This window comes from Halichondria panicea, chromosome 7 (assembly GCF_963675165.1).
Source record: "Halichondria panicea chromosome 7, odHalPani1.1, whole genome shotgun sequence".
NCBI lineage: Eukaryota > Metazoa > Porifera > Demospongiae > Suberitida > Halichondriidae > Halichondria > Halichondria panicea.
This window is the reverse complement of record NC_087383.1, coordinates 5377701-5405552: the sequence shown is the minus strand read 5'-3', so window position 1 is coordinate 5405552 and position 27852 is coordinate 5377701. Positions and strand designations below refer to the sequence as shown.

The 27852-nt window shown below is 40.6% G+C and overlaps 1 protein-coding gene across 7 annotated transcripts; it reads right to left on the bottom strand.

The window, feature by feature from the left end:
• Positions 1–960: 960 nt before the first annotated feature.
• Positions 961–13256, bottom strand: LOC135338308 (KH homology domain-containing protein 4-like). 7 transcript variants are annotated; one of them, XM_064534397.1, is made up of 12 exons: positions 13129–13256; positions 12213–12378; positions 11929–12039; positions 10721–10935; positions 10016–10167; positions 9739–9807; positions 6424–6531; positions 5588–5723; positions 4821–4884; positions 2629–2818; positions 1542–1676; positions 961–1147 (listed from the first exon to the last, which is right to left on the bottom strand). In XM_064534397.1, the coding sequence occupies exons 1-12, from the start codon at positions 13134–13136 to the stop codon at positions 1026–1028; spliced, it is 1476 nt and encodes a 491-aa protein (XP_064390467.1). In that variant the 5' UTR covers positions 13137–13256; the 3' UTR covers positions 961–1025. The 7 variants fall into 7 exon arrangements, with proteins under 7 accessions (XP_064390467.1, XP_064390465.1, XP_064390466.1 ...); XM_064534395.1 differs by having other exon boundaries at positions 5588–5732; positions 13129–13255; XM_064534396.1 differs by having other exon boundaries at positions 5588–5732; positions 10022–10167; positions 13129–13255.
• Between the last annotated feature and the right edge of the window lie 14596 nt (positions 13257–27852).

Genomic DNA, 27852 nt, shown 5'->3' with positions numbered 1-27852 from the left:
TTCTTTTATAGCATTTATTTGTTTAGTGATAGTGGTTGCGTTGCTTAGTCGATCTTTTAGAGCTATATTCTCTATACTTTTTAGAATATTCAACATTAAAAATTATCAATTTCACCATTTCTATGTACAGCACATTGTATGGCAGACTAGACAGGTAATGAGCATGCTGACTATAAAATAATCCCTTTGTAGTTTTAGCCACGCCCTATAACTGTTTCACGCAAAAATTTTCGTTTCCAATCCCCTAATTCCATTTCAATCTATGGTATGGTCAGTCATTAGTAAGTACTACACGTGGCGCATGGACTAGGCGTGTTATAAATATTATTGCTGAAAGAGATGATGTCTCGAGGAAACACAGCTTTGGGAGTAGCCTCGATTCCAAGCCGCTGAGCCACTATTCAAGGGGCTAGAGTCGAGGCTACTTTGGGAGTTACCCTGCAAAAAATTAATGTGCTTAATAGCCTCGTAACGCGGATAATTTTAGAGGCTCCACTGCAGATTCAATGTAAAATCATCACGTGCACCACTCTGTTTCCTATCCCTCTAACTCTTCTATTCTATAACACAGGGAAAGTGCTGGCTATAAATATGGCACGGTAGAATTAAGGTTTTAGATAAAAACCAAAACGTCTCAAGTATACAATGTAGGAGACAGCCATGTTTCCCAATTTTTGACTTCTGTATAAATTATCCACGCTTCCACAATTTATACAAAAAATAATTATTATTTTTAAACTTAAGTGATCTTAATTTTGACACTGGCGTATTTCCCCTGAACCAATCCCCTTCTTTGGGAGTAGTTTCCAGTCTACCTTGTCACCAGGAAAAATGTTTACTGAAGGATCGAGAAACTTTTGATTTAGCGTTCAATCAGAGAAAAATTGGCCCTGCGTGGGGATGAGGCTAGTTATACACATTAACACTTTTGCCAAGACCGCAACGCTTTTAAGGTACAGGTAATAGTGGCCATGGCAATTAATTTTGTACAAAATGAAGAAAGTGTCATCGAATTAAAAGTTAAATTAGCTGTCATTGTCAGAGTCACTGTCATCAGCATAGTGGGCCAGCCCCAGCATATTTACCCCTACATTCTTTTCGTTGCCTCCTTCAACGGCAGCTTCATCTTGTTGTTTCAGTTTTTGACCTGTGGGGATGAAGATTGAAGAAACATGTACTTTTTTGCACCATGTTGACTTTAGTAATGAAGATTATTTCCAAAAAACATAATTACTAGGATGGATTGGCCAGGGGAAGCATAAAAAAGCTTGGAAACAAGGAAGTGGGAGAGAGCTGTGCATCACATGAGTTATATCACCATGAGCATTACTTTAATTTTAAAAGCCAACCCGCAAAAATTGATGGTTATAATTAAACGATAGTAATTAATAAATAACACGTTTTCTGAATGCACATTTTCCTCCCTGTATGACACCTTTGCTGCGTTGTACGGTACACGTACATTCTACAGCTTCAAGTGCAAACTGTAGCACCAGATACATGTAAAGGTTAATGTGCACACAACAATATTTTACATGTACCTTTCAACCCCCCCGGCAATGAAGGTGGTGGCATAAGGTCCTTTGTCTTGTCGATTTCTTTTGCCTCACTGAGAGCAATTCGTCTGATGGTAGACGGCTGAGAGAGAGTTTGCCACCTACCCACTATTAGTTCACCTGCATACGAAGGATAGAGATTGACAGTTACAGGGCTTCATACAGGGGGGAGCTATGGCAGCCAGGCGAGCAGGCTCAGCTGTTAAAAACAAACCAACGGACTACTATACTCACTGGCTGCGACATGGCCTCGGGTAATGACTACATGGCATGGCAGCCAGGCGAGCAGGCTCAGCTGTTAAAAACAAACCAATGGACTACTATACTCACTGGCTGCGACACGGCCTCGGGTAACGACTACTACACCCATGGCCGCTTATGCGCCTCGGGTATTAATCATTACGATGTGAATCATAGGATAAACTCCTACTCTTTCTGTTACCATTATTATGCCCACAATTTCCTCTAATTCACTACCGAACCCTACATCTGTAAGTAAAGGAGGTGATTCCAGAGCGATTTCATTAAGTTAGGTGCCGCCCAGGATGCCGCGTTTTGATGAGTTTCATCTGAGAAAAGCTTTGCTCTAGCTCTAGCTACCACCTGTCAATGAAAAGGGGTGAATCTGCAAAGAGGTCAGAGTTCATTATGGCTGCTTCAAGCTTTGCAGCTCTTTTCTGACTTTTGAAGCTAACAAATAACTGACGCTTTAGTTCAACGCTAACTCATTAGAAAGTTTGTGCAAATAGAATGATGATTCGATGCTACGAAATATTCTGAAAAGACTGCAATAGCCTTAGCCATAACGCGAAAAAACGCTGTTAGTATTCGTCGCATTACAACTGTTGAACAGTTACACCTGAAACAGAACACACCGCCAGTTTAACGCATCTGTCGTGCGGCTACACCTCGAGGCATACTTACTAATAGCTAAGCAACCAGAACCGACCCATTAGCACTAATTAAATTCCATAGTAATTATCTAGAGGGTGTTGAAGCCCTGTACAGGTGCAGACACTTATGGATCCCATGGAAAGTGTTCAGTTATGACTTCAAGTGTGAATGAGCTCACTATCGTTTGGAGATCCAGTAACCACCTCAGCTGGTTTTTCAGTGAAGTTTCTATTGCTAGGTGCAAACTCCTCCGTAAATGTTCTACTAACAGGTGGCTGTTTTTCCACACATCTTGTAGTAGGGACGTTGACCTCGATAAATTTTCTCTTAGTGCCAGGCTCTGTCTGGACAGGGACACTGTTATCAGCCTGGAAAAACGGGAAACAATAATGTATAGTAACTAATTAAGCCAATCTTAATTATGGCTTGATTGTACAAAATAATAGTGTAGCCTCGTTCCCAGGCTCTCCTTTTTTCTGTTCTTTGTCACAATCGTTATGATACGGTATTAATAAAGAGGTAAAGTAAAAAAAAAGGAGAGCCTGGTATGTGAAGTCGCGTGACGGACGGTAGAGGGTGAAATTGAGCGTGAGCAGGTAGACGTTGAGATATTGGATTGCCCACCTCGATCTCTATGACTAATAAACTTTGTGCAGGACTGGTGGATATGCATGACCATAGACTTGGAATTGGGTTATACAAGCTTGCCAGCTATCCCTACTAGCAGATTGTCTTGATCTAGCTAGATTCTACTATTCAGATATTCAGTTTTGTTGTGCCATGCTGAGCTAGATCTGCTGGACTAAATAATAGACACTCATTTAGATACTAGTGCGCATGCGCTAACCGCTTGAATACAATACAATTACTTGACAACAGAATACTAGGTATACTAACTAAATTTGAAAAATGACGACTAGTGTATATATACAGTCAAGACAAGCTTGATTTACTACTGATAATTACTGCGTGGGCGAACACTGCATCGTAACCTTAATTAATGTGTAGGAGAATACTCTACATATCGCCCAAGTTCATAAAAATGTATGTGGATCACGCGACTTCACATATATACCAGGCTTTGTCATACAATATAACCCGCTATACGGTATCGGTAGGCTTATAACAATTAACCCATAATTCCCGCACAATTACATGTACCGTACTCTACCATGTACCGTACTCTACCGAGATTAAAAATTTTTGAGGAATTCAAACCATACATTTTACTAGTCTATAGTTTTATTGATGAGATTGTAGAACTACTACATACTACATACTACATACTTATGACACTATTAATTTTCAGATTTCTAGGGGGGGGGGCTTTGGCTGGGGGTGGGAAATCCCAGCCCCCCCTCTGTATGAAACCCTGGCAAGTAAGAGTTTCTATAGGCTTCTAGTCATGTTCTCTTGGATTTTAATTCGTGGATGCTTTGTTCTCGAGTTATGCCTACTTGGAATGCCATTGCAGCCTTTTCAGAAGAGTGCGCAGCAAAACTTGTTCACCGAGTGTTGCTACTCTACTTAGTAGTTAGCTCTGCACTAGAAAGGTAGCTGCAAGAGTGAGAAGAGAGCTGCAAGGCTCTGCTGACTTGCAGCTTACACTTGAACTTTTGGCATTGATCGTTTTTAACAACAATCATCGTCGATCATTACCCACTTTTGAGTTTCCCTGTGATTCTGGATTCTGCATGCAGCAAAATTAAAATGTTGTGATCATGATCAATGTATAAAAGCTAGCTATTAGTAGGTTCAGGAGTGTATTGGTAGGTTGTATGTAGCTTTGGCACCTCCACCGAGGCATCAGCACCAGTGGTGCTTTCATCTACTACATCAGAAGGCTGTTTCTTGTCACTGCCAGAGACTCTGAATCTCTGTTGAAGACTCTGGCAGAGTCTTCAACAGAGATTCAGAGAAGATTGTCCTTGTCTCTTATACTTGCAAATAAGATCTAGCTATATCTAGCTATATTCAGAGCTAAACAGCGTACGCAAGAAACTGCTCAACCTTTTCTTGAAAACTGCTCACTTGACAAATGCATCACTTCCTGGTGGGCGTATTCTCGAGGAAAATCAGTCTATGCAGAAACTTTCACTCAATGGTGCGGGTAGGCGTAATTTCAGACGTGGGCGTAATCTCGGTGGAGTACGGTACCTCTAACAAAGAAAGAAAGGCTGAATGATAACAGCAGATGTACTAAACTCCATCTAAAAATATAGTGTACACCTAGGAGCCATACAACAACACTCATGCATTATCATAAAGAGAAACTTATTTAGAACTCTGAGGGTCACTAGAATACTCATTAGAAATGATCTGTGGCCACATTAAAAAGCGGGTTGCATTAACATTTAAGATAACTATTACCTCTTCTGTGAAACCTCTTTTGACTTGGACATCGGCATTGGCGACATCAACTTTGTCGAAAGGTCTGAGGAAATGGACCAGTTAACATTAACAATCTATAAAAATCCGTGTCAGGGGCACTACTACCTTGGGACCTCGGGGTCTCATAATCCCATAGAGACCTTGGACTCATGCATGTACGTTGTTAGTTTAGTTTTATTGCTCTTGAGTTTAATACTATGCTAGTCAGTCATGATACATGCACTGCATTATAATTATATCACTCTTCTGGTTTCTTTATTATCATGTCACCTGCCGAGGGTTTGCACTTTAGTTGGTTTGTCTGTCTGTTCGTAATTTATGAGCCTGCTCACCTGGATGCCATACCACTGCCTTTACAGCATGGATATAGCCTTCACACAACAGTTATTAGTTTTAAAAATAGCAGGTTTCGATGTTAATTAAAGCTTTGTTGTCATATAAAAGCGAGCAAAAGCTAAGAAGCTTGAACTTGTACGTTGGCCTCTAGCTTTTACATGCGTCCTTTTCTTGAGGTACAAGTACGTATTTACAGCTGAAGTGATTTTGTACCAGGAACGATGGAATTTCATTGCTCATGTTACTTGTCACTTAGCCAGCTTTCATGCTTCTTCATACATACTATTATTTATTGAGTAAACAGCCGAGGGTAATTAGCACTTCAGTGCTCTAGTGGTACCTGTTGTTAGCTTAGGATACAAAATAGTTGAGTAGGACAGTAGTACCATGCATTGTACATGTATACGTACCTGTAATCTACGAAAGCATTTGGTAGTCCAGCATTTACATCCTGTGGAGGTGGTGGATGGCAGTACGGGTAGGGAGGCTGTTCGGGAGCATAGTAGCCTCCTGGGAGTGGACCAGGATAGTTGTATGGGTGATGACCTGCATGAGCTAACAAAGGTTAATCATTGTAAAAATTGTGCACCAATCTCTCTCCATTGAAAACATGCCCACCATTTTCTGTAAGAAATTTAGGCATGAGAAACTAGGGGACTGAGCGCATTTTCAAGATTGGTATAATTATTATTCTTTGCGAGGCTATGCATGCACTTATAATACCCAAAGAAGGAAATACGTAGAGAATACATGAAGTTCATGATTTAAACCACACTATTTGGAGGCAACATACATGTACATGTAGTACGTACTACACTGTACCGTGTGTGTACACACTCAGGGCACTGCAGTACTAACCCTTGGCTGTTTACCATATAATTTTATAGTACAGAAGATGATTAAGTTCACATAATTATTTTTACCAGAGCTATACTCACTGCTAAGAAAGGTTTGAAGTAATTAAATGACTACAGCTAGCTGGTGCTAGGTCTGTACTAGTTAGCTCAATCTTTGAGTTTTCAAGGTATTATAACCTCCGCCAGTCTTGCCTCCGTTAAAAGAGAAAAGTTACCGTAGAATCTTAGAAACTCGCTGATATCATAGAGATATGAACTAGTTAATTTAGTTCAGCCTAGGCCTGCTAGTTCTAGCCACTAATTAGCTCACTTCAAACTCTTCTTAGCAGTGAATAACTCTGAGTACCATAAACCAATAATTATGCGTTACTCAATTAAGGCAAGACTACCTTGTGGAGCTGGATGATGATAAAAACTGTCATGAGGAGGGGGTGGAGCCCGATATCCATGGTAATTTGGTGCTTGCAGGGAGTAGGGATTAACTAGTGCTGGCCCACCTAAATTGTACGAAAGAATATAAAAGAAGATATTATAAATTATAGTGCATATAATCATATACAATGTAACTTAATTTAAAAAAGCATGCAGGAACTTTAGCATGCTAGACATACACCATAATTATTACTAGAATATTTTGCAGGTGAAAAAGTTTTGCGAATGAGCCAAATTAATCAGCAGAAAATTTGATCCTTTGCATCTAACTATTACGTTCTGGCAAGGATCGTGTGTATTTACTAGTAAAAATTTAGGTTTTGCGGATTTTATTGTTGCGAATATTATTGATCAACCATCGCAAAGTCTGCAAATGTTTGATGCTCGCAAAACATTTTAGTAATACGGTACTTTATAAGCAATCACGAATCTACGTAATAATTCAGCACAGTACATACAGTACCGCGAAACTATCGACAACTTGACCATTACTCCTTATACTTTACCGTATAGTGGGTAAGTTTCGTGGGGTAAAAAATTTGTTCAACTCGAGAAACGGTGGTTTTCGTGAGTAAAAATTTCATTTCGTCTCATTGCCTTGCACTGTATTCCGGTAAGCCACGCCTATGTTAAAATTTTGTGGAGGTCAGCTTGCCACGAAAATAACGAATATTTTACCTCACGAAAATTACCAGCTATATGGTAAACTAGAGCACTAAAGTGCAAACCCTCGGCTGGTGACATGATAATAAAGAAACTAAAAGAGTGATAATGCAGTGGATGTAGCATGTATGACTAGCATGCACTAGCACAGGAACTCAAGAGCAATAAAACTAAACTAACAACGTACATGCATGAGACATGCACTATGGACTGGGATCACAGCAAAGAAGCCTGGAGTCTTAGACTAAGAGAAGTGTGGCTCCTTCCAGGCTGGAGTATAGGATCCAGAGTCAGTCAACAACCAGTCACAATTCTACTTTCTTGACCCTGAGGCCTATTCAATTGTTCCTGGTACGGGATCACTTCAGCTGAAAATACGTAATCAAGCCTTGACTACGTATTTTCAGCTGAAGTAATCCCGTACCTTGACGTGCAAGTTTAAGCTTCTTAGCTTTTGCTCGCTTTTATTCGACAAAGAAGCTTTAACATCAAAATCTGCCACTATTAAAACCAAGATATTGTTGTATCTATGCTGTAAACGCAGTGCTATGGCATCCAGGTGAGTAGATATACTTGTTACAAACAAACAGACAAACAAACCAACAGACTACTATACCCGTGGCCGCCCACGCGCGCCTCGGGTAATACGCAGTTGAAGATAGAACTCGAGTGTGTACAAGATTCCTTCTTGATTGAGCTACGCAAACACAATATTTATAGTGCCAGTTAACAGTACTTGACAGGGTGAATTGCACTACACGTACGCACAGTACATATCAATGCATGTGTACATGTATGTATAATAAGACACCACCAATCCACATCGAGCTTATTATACTACACTAAGCTGCTAAGTAGCAAACTGTATGTACAGTGCAAGTTCACGAGTATTTGGCTGCACACACTCAATCCTTGTGTATACACATGGTTACTATAGGAGGCCAATAACGAGTGAATTAGTGACTTTGATACAATAACACCCTTCTGTAAACCTCCAGTAATTTTAGGTGACCATGAAAGAAAACACTCGGATAGTATATAATTATGTGAGCACTCTAGGACTACATACATGAATAATTGTACAACTAACTGTAAAGTATAATTTTATATTTTTTCGAGGCACTAACGTTTCTAGGTTTAGGGTCCCCCACAAAATGTCCGCTCTTCTAACACAACGCCATGCATGCAGTAACACCAATAATGTGATATAACAGAATCTAGAGATGAGCATAGATCTATGACAGAAATTAAATATACTTTTTTGGCAATTCCTGTCAATGAAAAAGGGGTGGATTTGCAAAGAGGTCAGCTTTTTTCTGACTCATATAGCTAACACACAGGTAGCGCTTGCTAATTAATTCATAAGACGAACAGACAATGCTACGAAAGATTCTGAAGAGACTGGACTAATTATACAGCCATTACTTTAGAAAGAAGCTTTTGGTTTGAAAATTCATGAATCAAAATCCAATCCAATAAAAAAAAACGTGGCTTGAAGCCTATAGAAGCTGCTGGTTTGAGCAGTTGCAGATGGAACAGATACAACTATTGACTGCTACTCTTAACACAGTAATTTTATGTCTAACGTCAGCAGCCAAACACTTAATTTCCATAATTATGACCTCTCAACTAGTCCACAACCAGAGGTTCCACTGGCACACTGCATGTACAGTGCTCAACTGAAGAGACTGAAACTTGACAAGTAATGTACCAACTCTAGTTTCTATGACAATGTCCATTCACCACAGAAGTACATTATACCCGACACAATTTAATTCATATCTTTGGAAGTATATAAGTGTTTTGTTCACTATGAGTACAGGTATTGAAAGATAGCTTCTCTTGGACCACCCCCTGTCCCATCGTTACTACAAGATGGCTTCCTGAATAAGAGCACCGACAAATGTTAGGCATATTTCTAGAACTACCCTACTTCTTTGAGTTGAGATTTAAATTTTTGTGTGCATAATAATTATAACCTGCAATAATTATGTTGTTCAACTTTAGTCTCAGCGGAAGTCTTAGACACAAGTAATTTCTGATTGTACCTAGTCATGTGGTTGTTTTGTGGTGGTTATATATGTGACAGGCTCTGGGAAAACAGACCAATTGGAGCAGATATTGGTATTGAGCAATAGCCAGATTTATAGACTACAGCGTATAATCTCATAATTTTTTTTCTTGGATTATAGTTATCTACAGTCTTTATACTACCTCTCTGCAAAATCTGATGCTCTGAATCCAACTCTTTCCACCAAAGCGCTTTGTCTAAGCAGCCACCATTACCTTACTTTTCCCAATTTAGCAATCTTTGAGTGGGCGTTTCTCAATACTGCTGTTTTACAACTTCGAGTTTCCAACGCGCATAACTCAGGCATGGAACGAGATATGTGCAAACTAAGCACATCAATACGTAGGCAATTCTTTGCTCTATCATCTGGTATATAGATCGCAAAAATTATAGCTTGCGCCAATTGGTCTGTTTTCCCAGAGCCTGTCACATATAGGCATAGAACTTTTGAGTTACAGTAGTAGACTTGATAAGTAAATACAGAGTGCAAGCAATGCAAACCACACCTAAAAAAATATCACATTGATACTGCACCCACCGGAAATGACGTCAAAAGGGGGCGTAACCCTCGATTTTCGTGTGGGATGCTCCTTGCTATCAGGCCATGCTGTAAACACAGTCCTATATAGCATCCAGGTAAGCAGACTCAGAAATTACAAACAGACGACTACTATACCCGTGGCCGCCCACGCGCACCTCGGGTAATAATCCTATCAACCAGTTTTTCTAGGAACAGAACTGTATAAAGTACCAGTCTCTTTGGTTGGAGCACGTACTGTACAATGTACATGTAGTAAATTATGTGTTTTAAGTACCTGTACCAGCATTACTGTTGTAGTGTGGAGCAGCCCCAAACCCCAGTGGTCCAGACTGAGAGGCTTTATGCGCGATGCTGTCCTTTTTGACTGTATCTACCAGACTCTGACACAGTTTGCGGGCATTGTTTACACCTTCCTGATTGACATGACTGTGTGTGTGCAAATTGTATGATGAGCTATTAGCTAGTGCAATGAAATTCGTACAGCAATTGCACGTCGTCAGCGAGTAATTGCACAGGGGAAATTGATACATGTACATGTACGTTACAACAAGATGATCGATGTATTTACGTAGGAATGATGCAGAATAATTATATATACAGGTATACCTTTGTTGCTGATCATAAATTGGCTATTACAATTAAATTATGCGGATCAGCTCCTAATACAATGCAGCAAGTTTTACATGCATTTTCAACAGAGTTGATCACTACTAGTTATCTTTGCCGGATAATCATAGATGTACGACGCATTATGTACTGCAATCTGTACGACCAAATCCATACATACATGTAGCTGTATGTACATGTACATTGCTCATGTACAGAAGTATTGCACTACTATACCTTTAAATTGGATATAAATGTACACAAAGACTAATAAATTATGTACGTACACAAAACAAATGAATTTATATGGTCCAGGATCATAGTGGAACTCACCCTGCCATGTACATGTATGTATTGCATTTCTTTCAATCACCTAATAAAGATATGCAGGGCTTCAAACGACTCTTTCCCAGAAGTAGGTTCGATAAAGCCTGACCCCTTCCCCCGGAGGAATGCCTTTCCCCCTGTCTGAGCAGATATGTGGTTGAGATATGAGTTGTCCGGCCCCTTGACACGGTCCGCCAAATTGAATTGGTTTGAAGCTCCTTCGAGTCCAACAAACACCTTTTCTTGAATAAACGAATGGCTCTGGGGATAAAGGAATAAAAGGAATACATGTACAGTGGAACCTCTTATAACGGACTCTCTAAATAGCGGATCCCTCCGTTATAGCGGACAGCATGCCTTGTACCAACTGCTTTTACTATCTCACTAGTGTACTTGCAACCCCCGAATAGCGAACACCTCTAAACTCTGGATAACTGACGACAGCCTTGCACGAAAGATACATTTAGTGCAAGAATTAACCTCCTATAACGACGAAGGGTGTGGTTATAGATCTACAAGAATGGCAAGAATGGCATCACCGAGTTTACTTCTTTCCATCAAGGACAAATGCCTATATGGACCCTTTGCCAGTTGTAGAGGATGTTGCTGCTTGAAAGAGAACTCAGTAGTCTTCTGAGTAACTGAGTAGACAGGTCTGCAGTTGCAGTGTGGACTTGAAACAGGATGACATTGTTGGTCATGCTCCTAATTCTATAATACAAGCAGAGGACTGCTGTGACTGTTAGCTAAGTATATTCTTGTCATGTGTGCATGCACAGTTCAGATTCAGTCTGCTGTAATTGCACCATTCAATCTCACTCGCTGTCATGCCACTCAACATTTCAACATAATGTCAATTTGTGGTACATGTAGTTAATCTGTTCCCAAAGACCATGGTTACATGATTTAGTTTATCGTATTTGAAATCATTATTGTCTCATAAACACATTATTTTGGGGTAATGTAACCTTAATTTATGGTATGACCTCCCAATAAAGGAAACCTCTGAATAGCGGACGTACATAACCTCTTGCACCAACTTGTCCGTTATTCGGAGGTTCCACTGTAGATATAAAACTGTCATAATCGATACATTTAAGTGGGTGGGGACAGTAAAATCTAATCAACGCAAGCATACATAGTGAAAGGAACGGGAAATTTAATTACATTGACTGCTTAAAAATCACTATAAAAAAGCTTACAGACCATTAATTACTTGAACGGGTGGTACACGTATGTTTGTAAGGCACTCACTGAGGGTGGTGTGGAATATAGTAGAGGGGCATTTTGGGGTGGAGCCAGAAGGGTTGCCCTCCCAATAGTGGGTCTGGTCAAGGTACCTAGTGGAGTGGGTTTGGTGGGAGGCTGACAGGCAGTGGAAACACAAGGTCAGTCAACGATTATAATTATTAGAAAGCATAATTATAATTATGAAAAAAATATTATACATGCATGCAATAATTATAATATCATATATACATTGTAAATGTACCCCCTCCTGCACATGTGTTGTATACGTACAAAAACACTCGACTTACCAAAATAACATTATCTGGTTTAGTTAGTTTTCCTTTGGCGGCCAACATCGCATTTATCTTTGCAGCGGCAGCAGCAGCTGCTGCACCACTGGTTGTAGTTTCTGTTTCAGTGGTAACCATGTCCCATTTCGAGCGACGCTTCTTAGTAGGGGGTACTGAAATATCACTTTTAGAAGAAAATAAATATAAAAAATGCGAATACAACAATTTGTTTATAATAGGTTATTGTGAGATGGTCAATAACTAGAGCACTTAAGTGCAAACCCTCAATATTTATGACTGAGCTGTCTAGCACAGCAACTCAGGAGCAATCAAAATTAAACCAGACTGGGAGTGGTACATAAAATATGCACTGTGGACTACATGTAGGTCCTGATCACAGCAAAGAAGACTGGAGTCTTAGAGAAGTAAGTAGGATGGATCCCAGAGACAACAAACCAGTCAAAATTCTAGCTTTCTGTTGTAGTGACCCTTTCCATTGTTCTTTGAGCAAGTGGTATCCTTGATTTCAGGCCGCCCTAAAACATTATGCAACTCGAGGTTCAGGTCTGTAAAACGATCCTGAAGTTTATCCTTGGCCTTCCAACTGACTTTTTTGTGGCAACTACAGGTGGAGGATGATGCTTCTTAAGTGGAGGAGGTGTCTCGCACATCCTCCTCCATTTAAGCAAGGCGCCGCCACCAAAAAATAATCTCTGTAGCCATGTGGAGCTCTATATGGAGACCTCAAAATTACTTTTCAGTCTAGTTGGCGCATAATCAGAATGGCGCCTATTTTAGAAGTACGAAAGTCTCGTAATAATTATATACTCCCTTTATTAAATGTGCATTCTGTCATACTGTGGAGTGTAGTAGTCTACAGTGTTAAGTGTATAATTTGAATGGATTATAGCAAACAGACGGAGATCTAACCTACCTTGTCATAGTATAGTGTATAGTAGTACCATCAATCAATATGCAATGTAGCAGCTTCACACGTACACATACACTCTGGAAACATGTGCTGGGCTTATTTATTCTTTCGCATAATTGGATACAGATCTCTAAAGTAGACGACCCTCTGCACGACCCTGGATGATTTAACATGTCGAACAAAGTATCTAGTGTAGAAACCGAAGTCTGTAGGTAGTGTCTAGATTCTACACTACCATAGACAATAGTACTACCTACATGGTACGTACATACGTGTTATAGATTGTTAAGCCATCAACGATTAATCACTGCATCATAAGATGTCAAAAATCTACCCAACAGAACAATCTGAGCCATCAAATTATACACAAGACACCCTCTACACTAAATTAAGAAGCAACCAACTGGGATGTGATTTTCTTTTAAGTCTATTCTGGGCGGCCATGAGCAGCTATCGCCATGACACCCTGCTGAGACCTTACCCACCAATGTACAGGGAGGATGAGGACAAGCAGATTGATGAAATGGTACGCAGTTTCTCGCTGATTAATTTGTTGTTGTGATTGTTACCATAATTGATGTACAATGTAATTACAGCGCCATAAAAAATTCCACTGGGACAACTCCACGTGCACACTGTTGCCAGACCCAGGGGAGGTTGGCCACGCGTCATAATTAATGTCTTGTCTTAAATTGAGGTAAATGAGAGTCGGATGTGGTATGGTATTAATTGCTGTACATGCACTCTCCAGCCACTATCATACAATTATGCATGACTGTATATATAAATGTACATGAAAAACTACATGTATGTACATGTAGCTATAATGTTATAATAATTATTTTGCACACTCAGAGGACGGTGTTCAATACTCTTCCCTCTATTCACAAGATTTTGGATAAGAATGCAGCTATGACTGCACGTCAAACTGATCTGTTGCAGTGGGTTATCACACCAAAGGCTTTCACTCTTTGTTACAAACCAATTTCAACTGTGAGTGAAATCATCCTGGTTAAAGTACATGTACTGTACTAGCTGTTAGTAGTACAACTTACAGTAATGTCTTTATCTAAGGCGACCCTCCAAATTACTATGCAACACCTGTGAACTTAGGAAAATTTCTATCTAAAAGTAGCGACAATTGCGTTAACAAATATTTTTTAATGTCGCGTCCTAAATAATTATGGTTAATGTACCCACAACCTAGCCTCGATTCTAGCCCACTAACTGTTAAATACATGTACATGTTTTTAAGCGACTTGAATCGAGGCATGTTAACTACATGTACATGTATAATTATATGGAGCTACATTTGTACCTCCAATTAGATGCAACCTATCTAAATATTATACTGTACCAGGTCTTCACCGTTCATTTTGCAACGTAAAAAAGCTACTTATGGGTATTATTGTGTCTCCTTAATTATGCCTCGAGACGTAGCCGCACGAGGGATACGGTAACGTGTAGCTGACTGTGTGTGTGTGTGTGCAGAGGAGGTTGGCCACGCGTCATCAATCATGTGACATTCCTAAGGTCTCTGCTCACGTTACCATAGATACCGAATAACTGTAATAAAAAAGTTATGGATATTCTTGCTTTGCTGACTTGTAACACCGGACTAGCTGTACCTGTTGTCTGGCTGGACCAAGATTAGCTAGACTATAGGGTAGAGTATAGTTCAGCGGTGCTGTATGCAGCTTGCATTGTACTGGCTGGCAAGAATCTAGTAAACACTGTATGCACTGATAACTCGCCAGAATAGAGGGGATCGGTGGGGATCGGGTTGGTTATAATGAAAGTTTTATATTAAAAGAAGCCAGGTGGCACATAAAGTTTGCCTTCAGTCTCTAATGACCGTGCAACATCAGCTAGAAGTTTACATAGAAGTCATTGTCAATTTTTGTGCCAGCTCAGCAAAAAAAGTGGCGCACGTGATCGTGTCCAACCTCCTCTGGTGTGTGTGTGTGTGTGTGTGTGTGTGTGTGTGTCTGCTCCAGCTGTAACTGCTCAATGGTTGCAATGCGACGAAAACTAACAGCTTCTGTAAGCTTGGATTTTGATTTGTGGATTAGCAAACTAAAGCTTCTTTCTCGAGTTATGGCTAGTTTGACTCACATTGAAGGCTGTTGCAGTCTCTTCAGAATCTTTCGTAGCATCATCTGTTCGCACAAACTTTCTAGTCAATTGACAAGAGTCAGAAAGAGCTGCTAGAGAAGCTAGCTATTTTAGTAGCCATTATTAATTTTTGTAAACTTGCAGACACACCCTTTATTCGCATGCGCGCTCAATACCACGTGTAAGAGAATCCATTTTGAACCCCAGATCCTGATTTTCTTCTTGTTGAGGTCCTAGTAAGCCACAAACCAACCTTTTCTGATTAACTCTTTTTAGACTGCTTGTTATCTTTCTGTGATTGAATTCTGTCTTTAATACTTTTCTCACAGACTACTGACTATGCCTTTGACAAAGGTTTGCTCCCACTGTTTGGTTACAGGCCATTTAAGACTATCAGTATTCACTATTAACTGTGGACACCCGTTTCTTGCGAACAAATTATTTACTTCTTCTATAACGTACACTCTGAGCGAAAGCAAAAACATGGCGAGAGGCATTAGCAAGCGCACGCTTGCAACACTATTATTATCTTACAGTAGTCTGGAGTTGCCGGAAGGAAGGAAGTGCTAACTTTCTATTAAGGCCGTGTATAGTTATAAATCCCAAAGGGAGAAGTACTCACCCCCCTAATAAAACCCTACTATTAATGTGACAGCGGTGTAGTCAGTAAGAGGTGCCTCTGGGCTTAGGGCATGACAGAGCACGATCAACTGAGAAATTTTTTTATCACTTGCACAAGATGAAGGGTCTCCTGATGGTTGCCATATTGCAGATACACCCCTTTTTTAATTATTTACAGAAAATGTAAAATACCGTTTTGCGAGCATCAAACATTTGCAAACTTTGCAATGGTTGATCAATATTATTTGGAACAATAAAATCCGCAAAACCTAAATTATTACTAGTAAATTAATTAATACACACGATCCTTGCCAGAACACAATACATGTAGTACGCAAAGGGTTAAATTTCCTGCTGATTTGAAGGTTTTTCACCAGCAAATATTCTAGTAATACGGTACTCGTTAAAACTTCGGCAGGTCCTCTTCTACAACTAGAGCACCGAAGTGCTAACCCTCGACTGTTGGCATGATCTACAGGTGCATGTATAGCAACCGAAAGAGTGTTATACAATGCTGGCTATAAGCAGCAAGTAACAGGAGCTAGAGGCTTGTATGATGTCGAGATTGGAGTTTTAGTAGTATATGCATTGTGGATTAGATTGTAGACTAGAATCACAGCAACTTGCAAAAGCAGCAAAGAAGCTTCGAGTCTTAGTTTGATATAGCTCCTAGCTGTGGGGTACTGTAAGACCTCGATTTAAAGCAACACTTTTTAATAATTACGAAGCCAGAGGTCGCTTCTTTTGGAGGTTGAAAAATTTTATTAAAGTCCTGGTGTCGCATATTTAGAGGGTCGCATCTAATTAGAAGTAACTTTACAGAGTCTACTTGCCTCGATTATAGGCTGCTTAGATTTTCTAGTGAGCTACAATCGAGGCTAGGGAGTGGCTACATTTACTTCTATTTAGAACACGACATTAAAAAATAATTGCCAACGCAGCTGTCACTATTTTTAGAGGTCAGAAATTTGCTGAAGCTCCTGGGTGTCGCATATTTGAAGGGTCGCCTTAAATCGAAGTCTGACTGTATGCTCTGGGGCAGAAATAAATAAAGAAGCAACAGCCATAAAACATAATTCTAGCTTTCTACTTTAGTGATACTTTAGTGACCCTTTTCCATTGTTTCTGGTGCCGGATCGCTTCAGCAGCTGTAATACGTATTTGACCTCGAATAAAGGCTGCGTGTAGTTATAGCTAGCTATAATAGCTACCAACGTGCAAGTACAAGCTTCTTAGCTTTTATTCAACAACGAAGCTTTAATTAACATCAAAATCTGCCACTATTTAAATCAAGATCTCATTGTGTGAGGCTATTCATGCTATAAACGCAGTGCTATGGTGAGTAGAATAGGCATCACAAACAAACAAACCAGAGCACTAAAGTGCAAACCCTCGGCTGGTGACATGATAATAAAGAAACCATGCAGAGGAGTGATATAATTATAATATTGCAATATTATTGCAGTGCATGTAGCATGCTAGTCTTATGGATCAGCCGCCTCCTAAGAAATCTTAGACTTAGAGAAGTATGGCTCCTGCCAGGCCGGCTGGAGTAGGATCCAAAGTCAGCCAGAGTGAGTCACAACCAAAATTCTTATTCAATTGTTCCTGGTACGGATCACTTCAGCTGCAAATACAAATGTACATTGTCAAGGCCACCTGTAGCTAGCTGGCTGCCAACGTGCAAATGCAAGCTTCTTAGCTTTTGCTCGACAAAGAAGCTTTAATCAAAATCTGCCACTATTTAAACGATATTGTTGTATGAAGGCTACCCGTAAACGCAGTGCTGTAGCATCCAGGTGAGTAGAAAAGGCTATCACAAACAAACAAACCAACAGACTACTATACCCGTGGCTGCCCACGCGCGCCTCGGGTAATAAACCAGACTGGAATCTGCTGAAACATTGAGTGGTACGTACATGTACATGTCACATGAGACATGCACTGTGGACTGGGATCACAGGATTCAGCAAAGAAGCCTGGAGTCTTAGACTTAGAGATATGGCTCCTGCCAGACTGGAGTATAGGATCCAGAGTCAGCCAACAACCAGTCACAATTTTAGCTTTCTACTGATTCAGCTAAGAAGCCTGGAGTCTTAGACTTAGAGATATGGCTCCTGCCAGACTGGAGTATAGGATCCAGAGTCAGCCAACAACCAGTCACAATTTTAGCTTTCTACTACTGGTATAGCGGGTAATTTTCGTGGGGCAAAATATTTGTGGTTTTCGTGGTTGGAGGTCTGACCACAAATATTTTACCCACGAATGAAGCGACCTTACCTACCTTTACCTGCAGACTGCAGTGCAAGCTCAACCACGAACATTTACCCACGAAATGTCTCAATATAGCTGAACCACGAATATTTTGTCCCCCGAAAATTACCCGCTATACGGTATTCTGGTACAAATACTTAGTCAGCAGGAGCTAGATAATTCTAGCTTTCTACTTTAGTGACCGTGTTCCATTGTTCCTGGTACAGGATCACGTAAATAACCCAGTTCACAAGTTCTGTTCAAGCTACATTTTGCTCGCTTTCATTTAGACCGAAAGTACTAACTTGTTGTGTGGAGACTACCCATGCTGTAAACGCAGTGCTAGAACATCCAGGTAAGCAGACCCAGTCACAAGCTTGTTTAAGCTTCTTAGCTTTTGTTCGACAAACATCGAAATCTGTCACTATTTAAAGCGAGATATTGTTGAGTGAAGGCTATCTATGCAGCGCTATGGCATCCAGGTGAGTAGATATACTCGCGACAAACAAACAAACAAACCAACGGACTATCCCGTGGCCGCCCACGCGTTTTTGTTCCAACTGCAAAAAACTTGCAGCCCAATCAGATTGCAGCGTTCAAGAGAGAAACCTTACAGCTCAATTTAGCTGACAATTAATTCCCTTACAAAAATGCAATATGAGCAGCACGCATGCAGCACATATCAGCAACACACGTGCACTTACATCTTGCACATATCTGGCATTTGTTTAGCATTTGTGCTGCTTGCGTGCTGCATGGTGTATTTTGGACATAGGCGTGGGAAAAGTGCAGAATAAGTGTGACTGTTATAGCTGTGGTACATGTGCCTCGGTGCGCATGCCCAAGCGAGTAGTGTGTTTGTGTGTGTGTGTGTGTGTGTGTAGACTGCTACAGCTGCTCAATGATGAATTGAAAGCTATAGGCTTCTAGTCATTTTAATTCGTGGATTTGCAAAAATTAATAATGCTTCATTCTCGAGTTATGCCTAGTTTTGCTTACTTGGAATGCCATATTGCAGCCTTTTGAAAAGAGCACGTAGCCAACTTGTTTACCGAGTGTTGCTACTCTACTTGTATAGTAGTTAGCTCTGCACTAGAACGCTAGCTATTGGTACCTGCAAAAGTGAGAAGAGAGCTTGCAAGGCTCTGCTGATGCAGCCATTAATTTTAGACTTGAACTTTTGGTATCGATCGTTTTTAACAACAATCATAGTCGATCATTACCCACTCTGAGTTTGCGTGCAGCAAAATTAATTAATGCAAAAATGTTCATCATGTATATAAAAGCTATTAATTTAGTAGCTTTATGTTATGTAGTTTTTGGCACCTCCACCGAGGCATCAGCACCTGCGATGCTTTCATTATTTGTCATAAACAAATAAGCCCGCTTTTTGATGCATTCATGTTTTCCGTGCGCAGAGGGGAGTTGGGCCTCCCATTGAAGAGAAGGCCTGCTACCGTAGAAACTGGATTATTAGCGCTTACTCGATTATAAGCGTATCTTTATTTTAAGCGCATGCTCAACTGCAGGCTTTTTATACTCGAATTGAAGCGCTTTTCCAATTATGCGAAGGTTATTAGTGAAATTTTAAAATTGATTCAGCTAATTTTGTTTATCTATGAGCTAGGACCGTCCCTGACGGGAGGTAGGGTTTCAAGCCAATGTCAGGATTTGTCTTTGCTGCAACTATAGTTGCAGCCCAATCAGATTGCAGCATTTCTACTGTGGTCTGTGTCACGTCCGGTTGCGCAACCTCAAGCAAGATAAAATTGGTTAACACCCACTTCAGAATAATAATATTTATAGAATAAAATGATTATTCATAGCTGCTTATCAGCGTGTTACATAATCAGAGATACAAAAGAAAGGGGATTGGAAACGACCGCCCACGCCCTATGTAAAAGGACTGACATCCGGTGAAGCACTCCGTGTAATTATTGCGCTCGCAAATAATTACATGGAGGACTGCGCTACGGTTTTGTATCCCTGGTTTCTAGCTCTCCTATCCACTAGAGATCACTCAGGGCCTGGGAGATACTTGAGAGAAGTAAGCTTATACCACTGACAAGCTCTAAGTCCGTTGTCTTTACTCTGTTTCCAATTTTTTTGAGTTTAGCTTGAATTACTCTATGTCAACTTTTCTCTGTCCCTCCTGTGAAGTCAAAACAGCAAAGGACATTGCTGACTTGGTTATTATGTATCTAAGTGCTACATAGAATGGCTTCATGCTATAAATAAGCTGTACTGTTCATAAACGTTGGCAGTATAGTCCTTCAAACTGCTTTAGTATACTTTTAGACACACCACGGGCCTGTCCCTCCTACGACTTCATAGTAAAGGCTATTTCTTCTTGCATAGCATTTATTTGTCTAGTAATAGTGGCTGCATGGCTTAGTCGACTTTTTAGAGCTAAATTCTCTTTACTTTCAACATTAAAAATGATAAATTTCACTGTTTCTATGTACAGCACATTGTAGAGCAGTCAAGACAGGTAATGAGCATGCTGACTATAAATATAATTCTTTGTAGTTTTAGCCACGCCCTATAACGCGGAATGCTTCACGCAAAAATTTCGTAAAAATTTCGTTTCCAATCCCCTTTCTTTTGTATCTCTGCTGTAATTCAACAAGACAAATCCTGACATAGGCTTGAAACCCGACTTCCCGTCAGGGACGGTCGGGCTCCGCCCAACTACTAGTTAGCTTGTACAGTGCATGATAGCTATAATTATGCCTCGAGGCGTAGCCGCAGGAGGGATACGGTAAAGCTGTCTGTGTGTGTGTGTGTGTGTGTGTGTGTGTCTGTCTGTGTGTCTGTGTGTCTGTTCCAGCTGTAACTGCTCAACGGTTGCAATGCGACGAAAGCTAACAGCTTCTATAGGCTTCTAGCCACGTTCTCTTGAATTTTGATTCATGGATTAGCGAACTAAAGCTTCTTTCTCGAGTTATGGCTAGTTTGACTCACATTGAAGGCTGTTACAGTCTCTTCAGAATCTTTCATAGCATCATCTGTCCGCACAAACTTTCTATTCAACATATGAGTTAGCCTTGCACTAAAGCGCTAGCTTTTTGTTAGCTACAATACTCAGAAAATATCTGTTAAACCAGCTAGCTAGCAGTAGCCATTTGTGAAATTGATCTCTTTGGACACACCCTTTAATTATTCCTGTGGATGTAATGCGCATGCGCACTAATTCCCCCTGTGAGAAAATAATATCCAAGATCCAGATCCTCCTGGCAGAATCATCTTTGTCTTGAGGGCCTGGTAAGCCACAAAACACTACCATAATAACAATAAAGATAACAATATGCATGTACACAGGTCTAGATATTATATACACTGAACTACAGATCCTGGAAGAATCAATTTTCTTCTTTCTTGAGGTCCTGGTAAGCCACATAATACAATAAATAACAACAATAGATGCATGTAAATAAGTCTTTTCTTCCCAGTGACTTTATATAGATAAGCTAACTTTAATATAAAATTCATTATAGAAACTAATACAACACTCTAATACTTTTGAGCGAAAGCAAAAACATGGCGAGAGGCATTAGCACAGCGCCAGCTTGAACACTAGTTATAGCTGGTGATATCCATCTGTAAGGACCCTCTGGGCATGCTGTTACCTTGTCTGATCATGCTGAGAGAATGTGAGACATGGATGAGGTCAAGTTCCTGGAATGTTTTTATAATATGAATTTAAATGAACTGTAACATAATAGTATGATATATATCCAGTTAGGGTTGCCTGCTTGCCTTGCTTGCTCACTTTCTAGCCAGCTTGCGAGTCAGCTCTCATCACAGAGCAGAGGAGGTACGACAGGCGCGGTGCAGCTAAAGTAATTAGCCTCTGATTACTCACATCAAAAACATACGACGTGGGCGGGGCGTGGGCGGATAATTATTGTTCAATCAAAGGCTAATTGCCTAAGCTGCACTGCGCCTGTCGTACCTCCTCTGATCACAGAGACATCCGGTTGCTGGGTGGGGCTCAAAATGATTGCATTATAGGCGCATTCTTGAATATAAGCGTATAGAGCTCTGCTTGCTATTGACCCTAAAAGCGCATGCGCTAATAATCCAGTTTCTACGGATTGACATGCTGCACTTCCTCCAAAAGTGGGCCTGGTATAGACTGCTTGCGCATGCGCTAACCGTTAACGCTGGGCAGTAGCTGCACTGGCAATCCCTACAGTAGCCTCGATTCCAGGCCGCACTGAAGATGGCCTTGTGAAGGAGGCTATCCCTACAGTAGAGCTGCGCAACACTTTGGCAGTGATCACACTGCCATCTTTGACCCTTCACACTTCTAAACCACCGGACCGGGTCCACTGCTGTGATCGGACTCTTCCTCGAGCTCCGTACCTAGTGACTCTTCCACAGCTAGCTAGTACATGCAACGTTGTACACGACTCTTTGTGAACATGCAGCTGTATAGTGGCTGCCTATTTTATAGACAGATGTATCTTATGCTAGGGTATTATCGTGTTACCCGGCCAGTATGATAATGACACTTTTAAGCACTCAAAATTGTTTGTAAGACTATCAACTACACTATTTGTTCCCTATATACAGTAGCGGTCAAAATAAAGTACCCGTTCCGTTTACGTAGTACGTCCGTAGTACGTTCGAAGCGTTTCCGTTTTGACACCGTATCAAAAGCGTTGAATTTACCGTACCGTTGCTAATTACCGTTACACTTTGCAAGTACGTTTTGCAGAAAAGTTTTAGAAAACGAACAAAGATATAATCCTAGTCATCTCGAGTATTGTAGCTAGTCTAGCTACTTAGCTATGCTATGGCTATGTCTAGCTGTAAGTCTAGCTCTAGATCTACAACAAAGACATAAAACGCACCATTCACAAGTTCTTTAATTAACCTTCTCATCAAAAAGGATGTCTATAGAGTCCTATCTCTGTTCTACAAGGTTAGAAAACGCTATGTAGCTAGCTATAATATCTAACAGCTAACTGCTGTAAAAGTTCTAGCTAGCTAGCTGCGTACAGAGTTGCATGGGTGTGGCCGAAGGAAAAATTTAACAACGGTTGATTAAAAAAAAAAACGCAACGGTACAAAACCTATCTTGAGCGTATTTTTAGCATTTATTTTGCAACGTACCAGCGTACTACGGACATACTACGTAAACGGAACGGGTACTTTTTTGACCGCTACTGTACGTGCAGACACAAGCACACTCTTTGGGCCCCATATAATGTAGGAACCAAATAGTGTACCCCTGCACTCTTTGTTGCCCATGTACTTGAGGAATGAAATGGTAAGAGTGTACTTTTATCCTCACTTCCCTATACAGATAGATCACATTCTCTCGCAGTCCAAGCTACCCATCACTAGAGCCCCGTCAACTAAGCCACAGTATGTGTTTGAAGTTGTCTACAGTAAAGAGGTAGAGACCAACTTTCAGTCTGTTGTTGGAAGTCATGGAGTATTTTTTGCTTTTCATGGCAGCTCTCTGGAGAATTTCCACTCTATTGTTCACAATGGGCTATTAAACATACTCAATAAGGTGTGCCTCTAATTGTTTCCGTACTGATTTTATAACAATTATAATTGTATAGCCCGAAATTTTCAAATTGGCCTCTAAAAGAATTTGATGGAATAATTTTTCGTGATTTACTGGAAGCCATGCCTATAGCAGATAATTTTAAATAAACAACAATTTTTGTAGTTTTTTGTGTATGATTGCTAACCCACGAAAACAGCAAAAAGTAAGTTCGGTAGTTTATTTGCGTGTCTGTGTAACTGTAGCTCAGTGATCAATGAAGTGCAGGTGAAAGCTTCTAGCTATATACATAGTACAAAAAGGCTCATAATAATTATTTTGTTCTAGTTGGAATGCCTTTTTAGAATATAGTGCATGCGTAGCAAAACTTCTTCATAGTGTTAATTGCTACCTCAACATTTATAGTAGTTAGCCCTGGAACGCTAGCTATTAGTTCTCACACTCTTGCAGAGATGCAAGAGTGAGAAAAGAGCTGCAAATTAAGCTGCACTGTTTATGGGCAGCGTACAGAGATGTGAAATTAAAATTTCCAGCTGGATTTCGTTTGTTCTTGTCTTTGGAAGGTTGATTGCCAGCTGAATTTCAAGACTTCTCATCTCGGATTTCATTTTGAGCTGCACTGTTTGCAGGTCTTTTTAGCGTACGAGATGTTAAAAATCGCAATTTCTAGCTGGATTTCGAGAGTGTTTTTTTTTGTCTTAGAAGGCTAGCTGGTCCTTGATTGCTATATAGCTGGATTTCAAGATTTCTCGTCTCGAATTTTATGATCTTTATTTTAGATTTATTATTCCAACACAGTTTTCCTAAGTCCTGCGAAGCTCTGTTTTGTAGTCACAAAGGCTACATGCTAAGGAGTGCTGACCTTTTTTTAGGCAAAATCTAATGTTGTAGTGCGCATGCTGACTGTTCCATAGAAGTGACGACCTTTTTTAGGTAAAATGCAGAGTCCTTCCCACTTGAGCCTTGCCTTGCCACTGGAATCCCCCTGACAAGAATCCTACATCCGCCACTGTAGTGCATCACTTCTACCGAATACCAACAAGGACATCAACCAGTTGTCATCCTGGTGCGCTACATGTACATGGAATATGAACTGGCACCAAGACTACAATTCTCACCTCAACTTTGCTACACAAGAAAAATACCTACTTGTGCACAGCCAGCAACCACTGCATTATGACCTCATAATTTTATCATCTAAGGCCTACCGAGCTCTTAACCAAAGAAGTAGATATACATAACCCTAGTTCGATCCCAGGTCACCTACTGCTCCCGAGACCAAATTTGATCAAGGACATTCAAAAACTGAAGAGAATCCAAAGGAGATCCTCCACCACCAGAGGAGGCTGGAACCACTTGACCTTAGCTAATTAAGGTCACTAATTGGATTTATCCAAACTTCTCTTGCAGACTACTTCAAGCCTAGTTTTTAGTGTCTATCAGTTTAAACAGTTTAAAACGTTATTTTGCAGGGGGGGGGGGGGGTCATTTTTTATTTTCGCCAATTTTGCTCAGAAGCAGAGATACAATCAAAAGTCTTGCTCTTGCACTAGCCTTGATATTATGAGCGGCTTGTTCTCGAGGCCACTGCATAGCTGGCTTTGAGACTTGTATCTCTGCTTCTGAGCAAAATTGGCGAAAATAAAATTTGACCCCCCCTGAAAAAGAACGTTTTAAACTGTGACACTAAAAACTAGGCTTGAAGTAGTCTGCAAGAGAAGTTTGGATAAATCCAATTAGTGACCTTAATTAGCTAAGGTCAAGTGGTTCCAGCCTCCTCTGCTCCACCACATTCATCCTTAACGATTATTCAAGCTCGTACAAATCGAGACTGTCCAAATTGAAACTACACTACATAATTTTCTGAACCATCGGACAACTACGTAAGAGACCACATAAAATGTGTTACTAGTCGGTCGCACCCGCTTCAGTTGCAACAATACACTCACTGTCAAAGCCAGATGCTACAGCGCAAGTACACGTACCTCAATCGTGTTGCAAGGTTATGGAACTTGATACTTACCACGGATATCAGCGCACCACTAACTTTAATCAAGAATACCCTCCTGACAACCCATGTACTTACCACTTAATGTGCCCATGCAACAGATATTCATAGCTCCACAGTCATGTAATTGTATATTTATATTCAGCTGTGTTGCACAATGCGGCACAATTAGTCTGTCAGCTAGCCTTTGTCACAAACATTATACTTTGTTTTTATATCACAATTTTACGCACAGGCTGTAAAGTCTGTACCTGTTGTTTTGATGTATCAACTGCCAAAGGAGTGTTCAGGTTAGCCTTAGCCTCTTTCACCGGCCTTCATAGAAAAGACTATCAACTGCTTGCGCATGCGCAAAATTATTGAATATTTTTCCCGTAAAATTTCCTATAATACTGAATTCATCAGAGAAAATATCCTAAAAATCATACGCGGAGCTAGCTAGCTAGAGACAGAGCTGTGTAGGTTTGTTGTACCATAGATTGAATAGGGAGAGGCGTCACGTGACATTTTACATTGAATTTGCAACATGGCCTAGTCATGTGTGACTGGAAGTGAGCGTACCCACAAAAAAAATTGCGCGCTGCGCGCTCGTTACTTTGGAACCTACCTTTCATTTTTCCTGGATCCGCCACTGTTAAGCCATACACTGGCACTGCTATTCCTTTGATCGGTCAAAAGACAACAAAATGCACATAAGGACAAAACAAAGTAGGAAAGGCAGTAGAAGAGAGGGATTGGCAACGGAAGTGGTTGACGTCATGCTTTTACATTAAAGTCTACGGCTCTGAAGCCATTCCGTGTTTTGTTCTGAAACTTCCCGTGAAAACCCGGGAAACGTATTATGTCCAATGCATGCTTCTCAAATACCTCTCCAGCACTTAACCTATAGGTTCTGATGGTGAGTATCGAGTATAATCTTGATTGTCGTGAAGGTACACAGAATGCTTGTGTACCTATGATATATAAGCTGGTATTTGGAGCTCTGACTACGAATATTTTACTCACAAATGAAGCTACAGTACAAGCAGCAATCACAAAAATATTATCTACAAAGTGACTAACTATTACTCATGCAACCACAAACGGTGCGGTTGGTTGATGTCACACACAGCTACAGTAGTCTAGTGCTTTGTACAGAAAGGAGAGGGTCGGATGGGTAGAAATGTGCGTTTATTTATAGCCTAATTGGCGAGATGTGCGACAACCCCTTCAGTGATCGTAACTCCCAGATAAGGTCACTTGACGATAACTTAATAATGTAAGTGCCCATTTACCTGCCGAATGATTCTCACACAAATTTCTCTCCGCTACGTCGCCCAATTCACTTGCACCAAGCTCTCACCACACTGATCTTACCCCTTTGATAACCCAACCCAGCTACACCCCAGAGGAGGAATGCCAGAGTCAATAGGGTCTTAATGAAGGATTAAACATTCTTGTTCTGGGTTCTTGACCTTTGCTGCATATAGCAGCTTAGCGCTTCTGTTCTTTGCTTGGAAAGCTAGATCTATCTAGAACAAGCCAGTACGTACATCAAAATTTATTCCCTAGCCACGGAAGGCTAATTTCCATATCTTGTGGTTTTGAAGAATGCAATAAAAGGTCAAAGGTTGCAATTAAATTGTGGATCTCCTCTTAAGCTGATTCCTCTGGGGCGCAATAGCTCAACCGATTTCTGTTGTGATTATAAACTATTGGTGGTGTATAAACTAAGGGGGGGCCACGTGGTGTTTTAATTAGTGACCTTTTGACCCTGGCATTCCTCCTCTGGCTACACCCAATACCCAGTCAAACCCCTCCCCTTTTGTAAATAATGTTGATAGTGTAGGTCTATGCCACCCTATTAAACACATTGTTTTGGGGGTATGGTAAACCCTACTTGTTCTAGAAAATCATTCATCAATCTGTATAATGTCAATAATTCGTTCATTGTCAACAATTGCTAATTTTACCTCTTCTATATAATATTATTTTTGAGCGAAGTAGAACATGCCGAGAGGTATTAGCACATGCAATGCAGCTTGCAACATTGAGTGTTATTATTACACTCCAGGTGTCAGCATTTGGTGAAGGTACTTACCTGTCCACAGAGTTGGGTGTGTGTTTAAACTGGAGTCCCAGTGGCCCTCTCTGGCCAAACAGCTGTTTACCACACAGGGCCAGTTGTGTGGCTATCTGTGAAGTTGTAAAACACCCTACAGTGCTG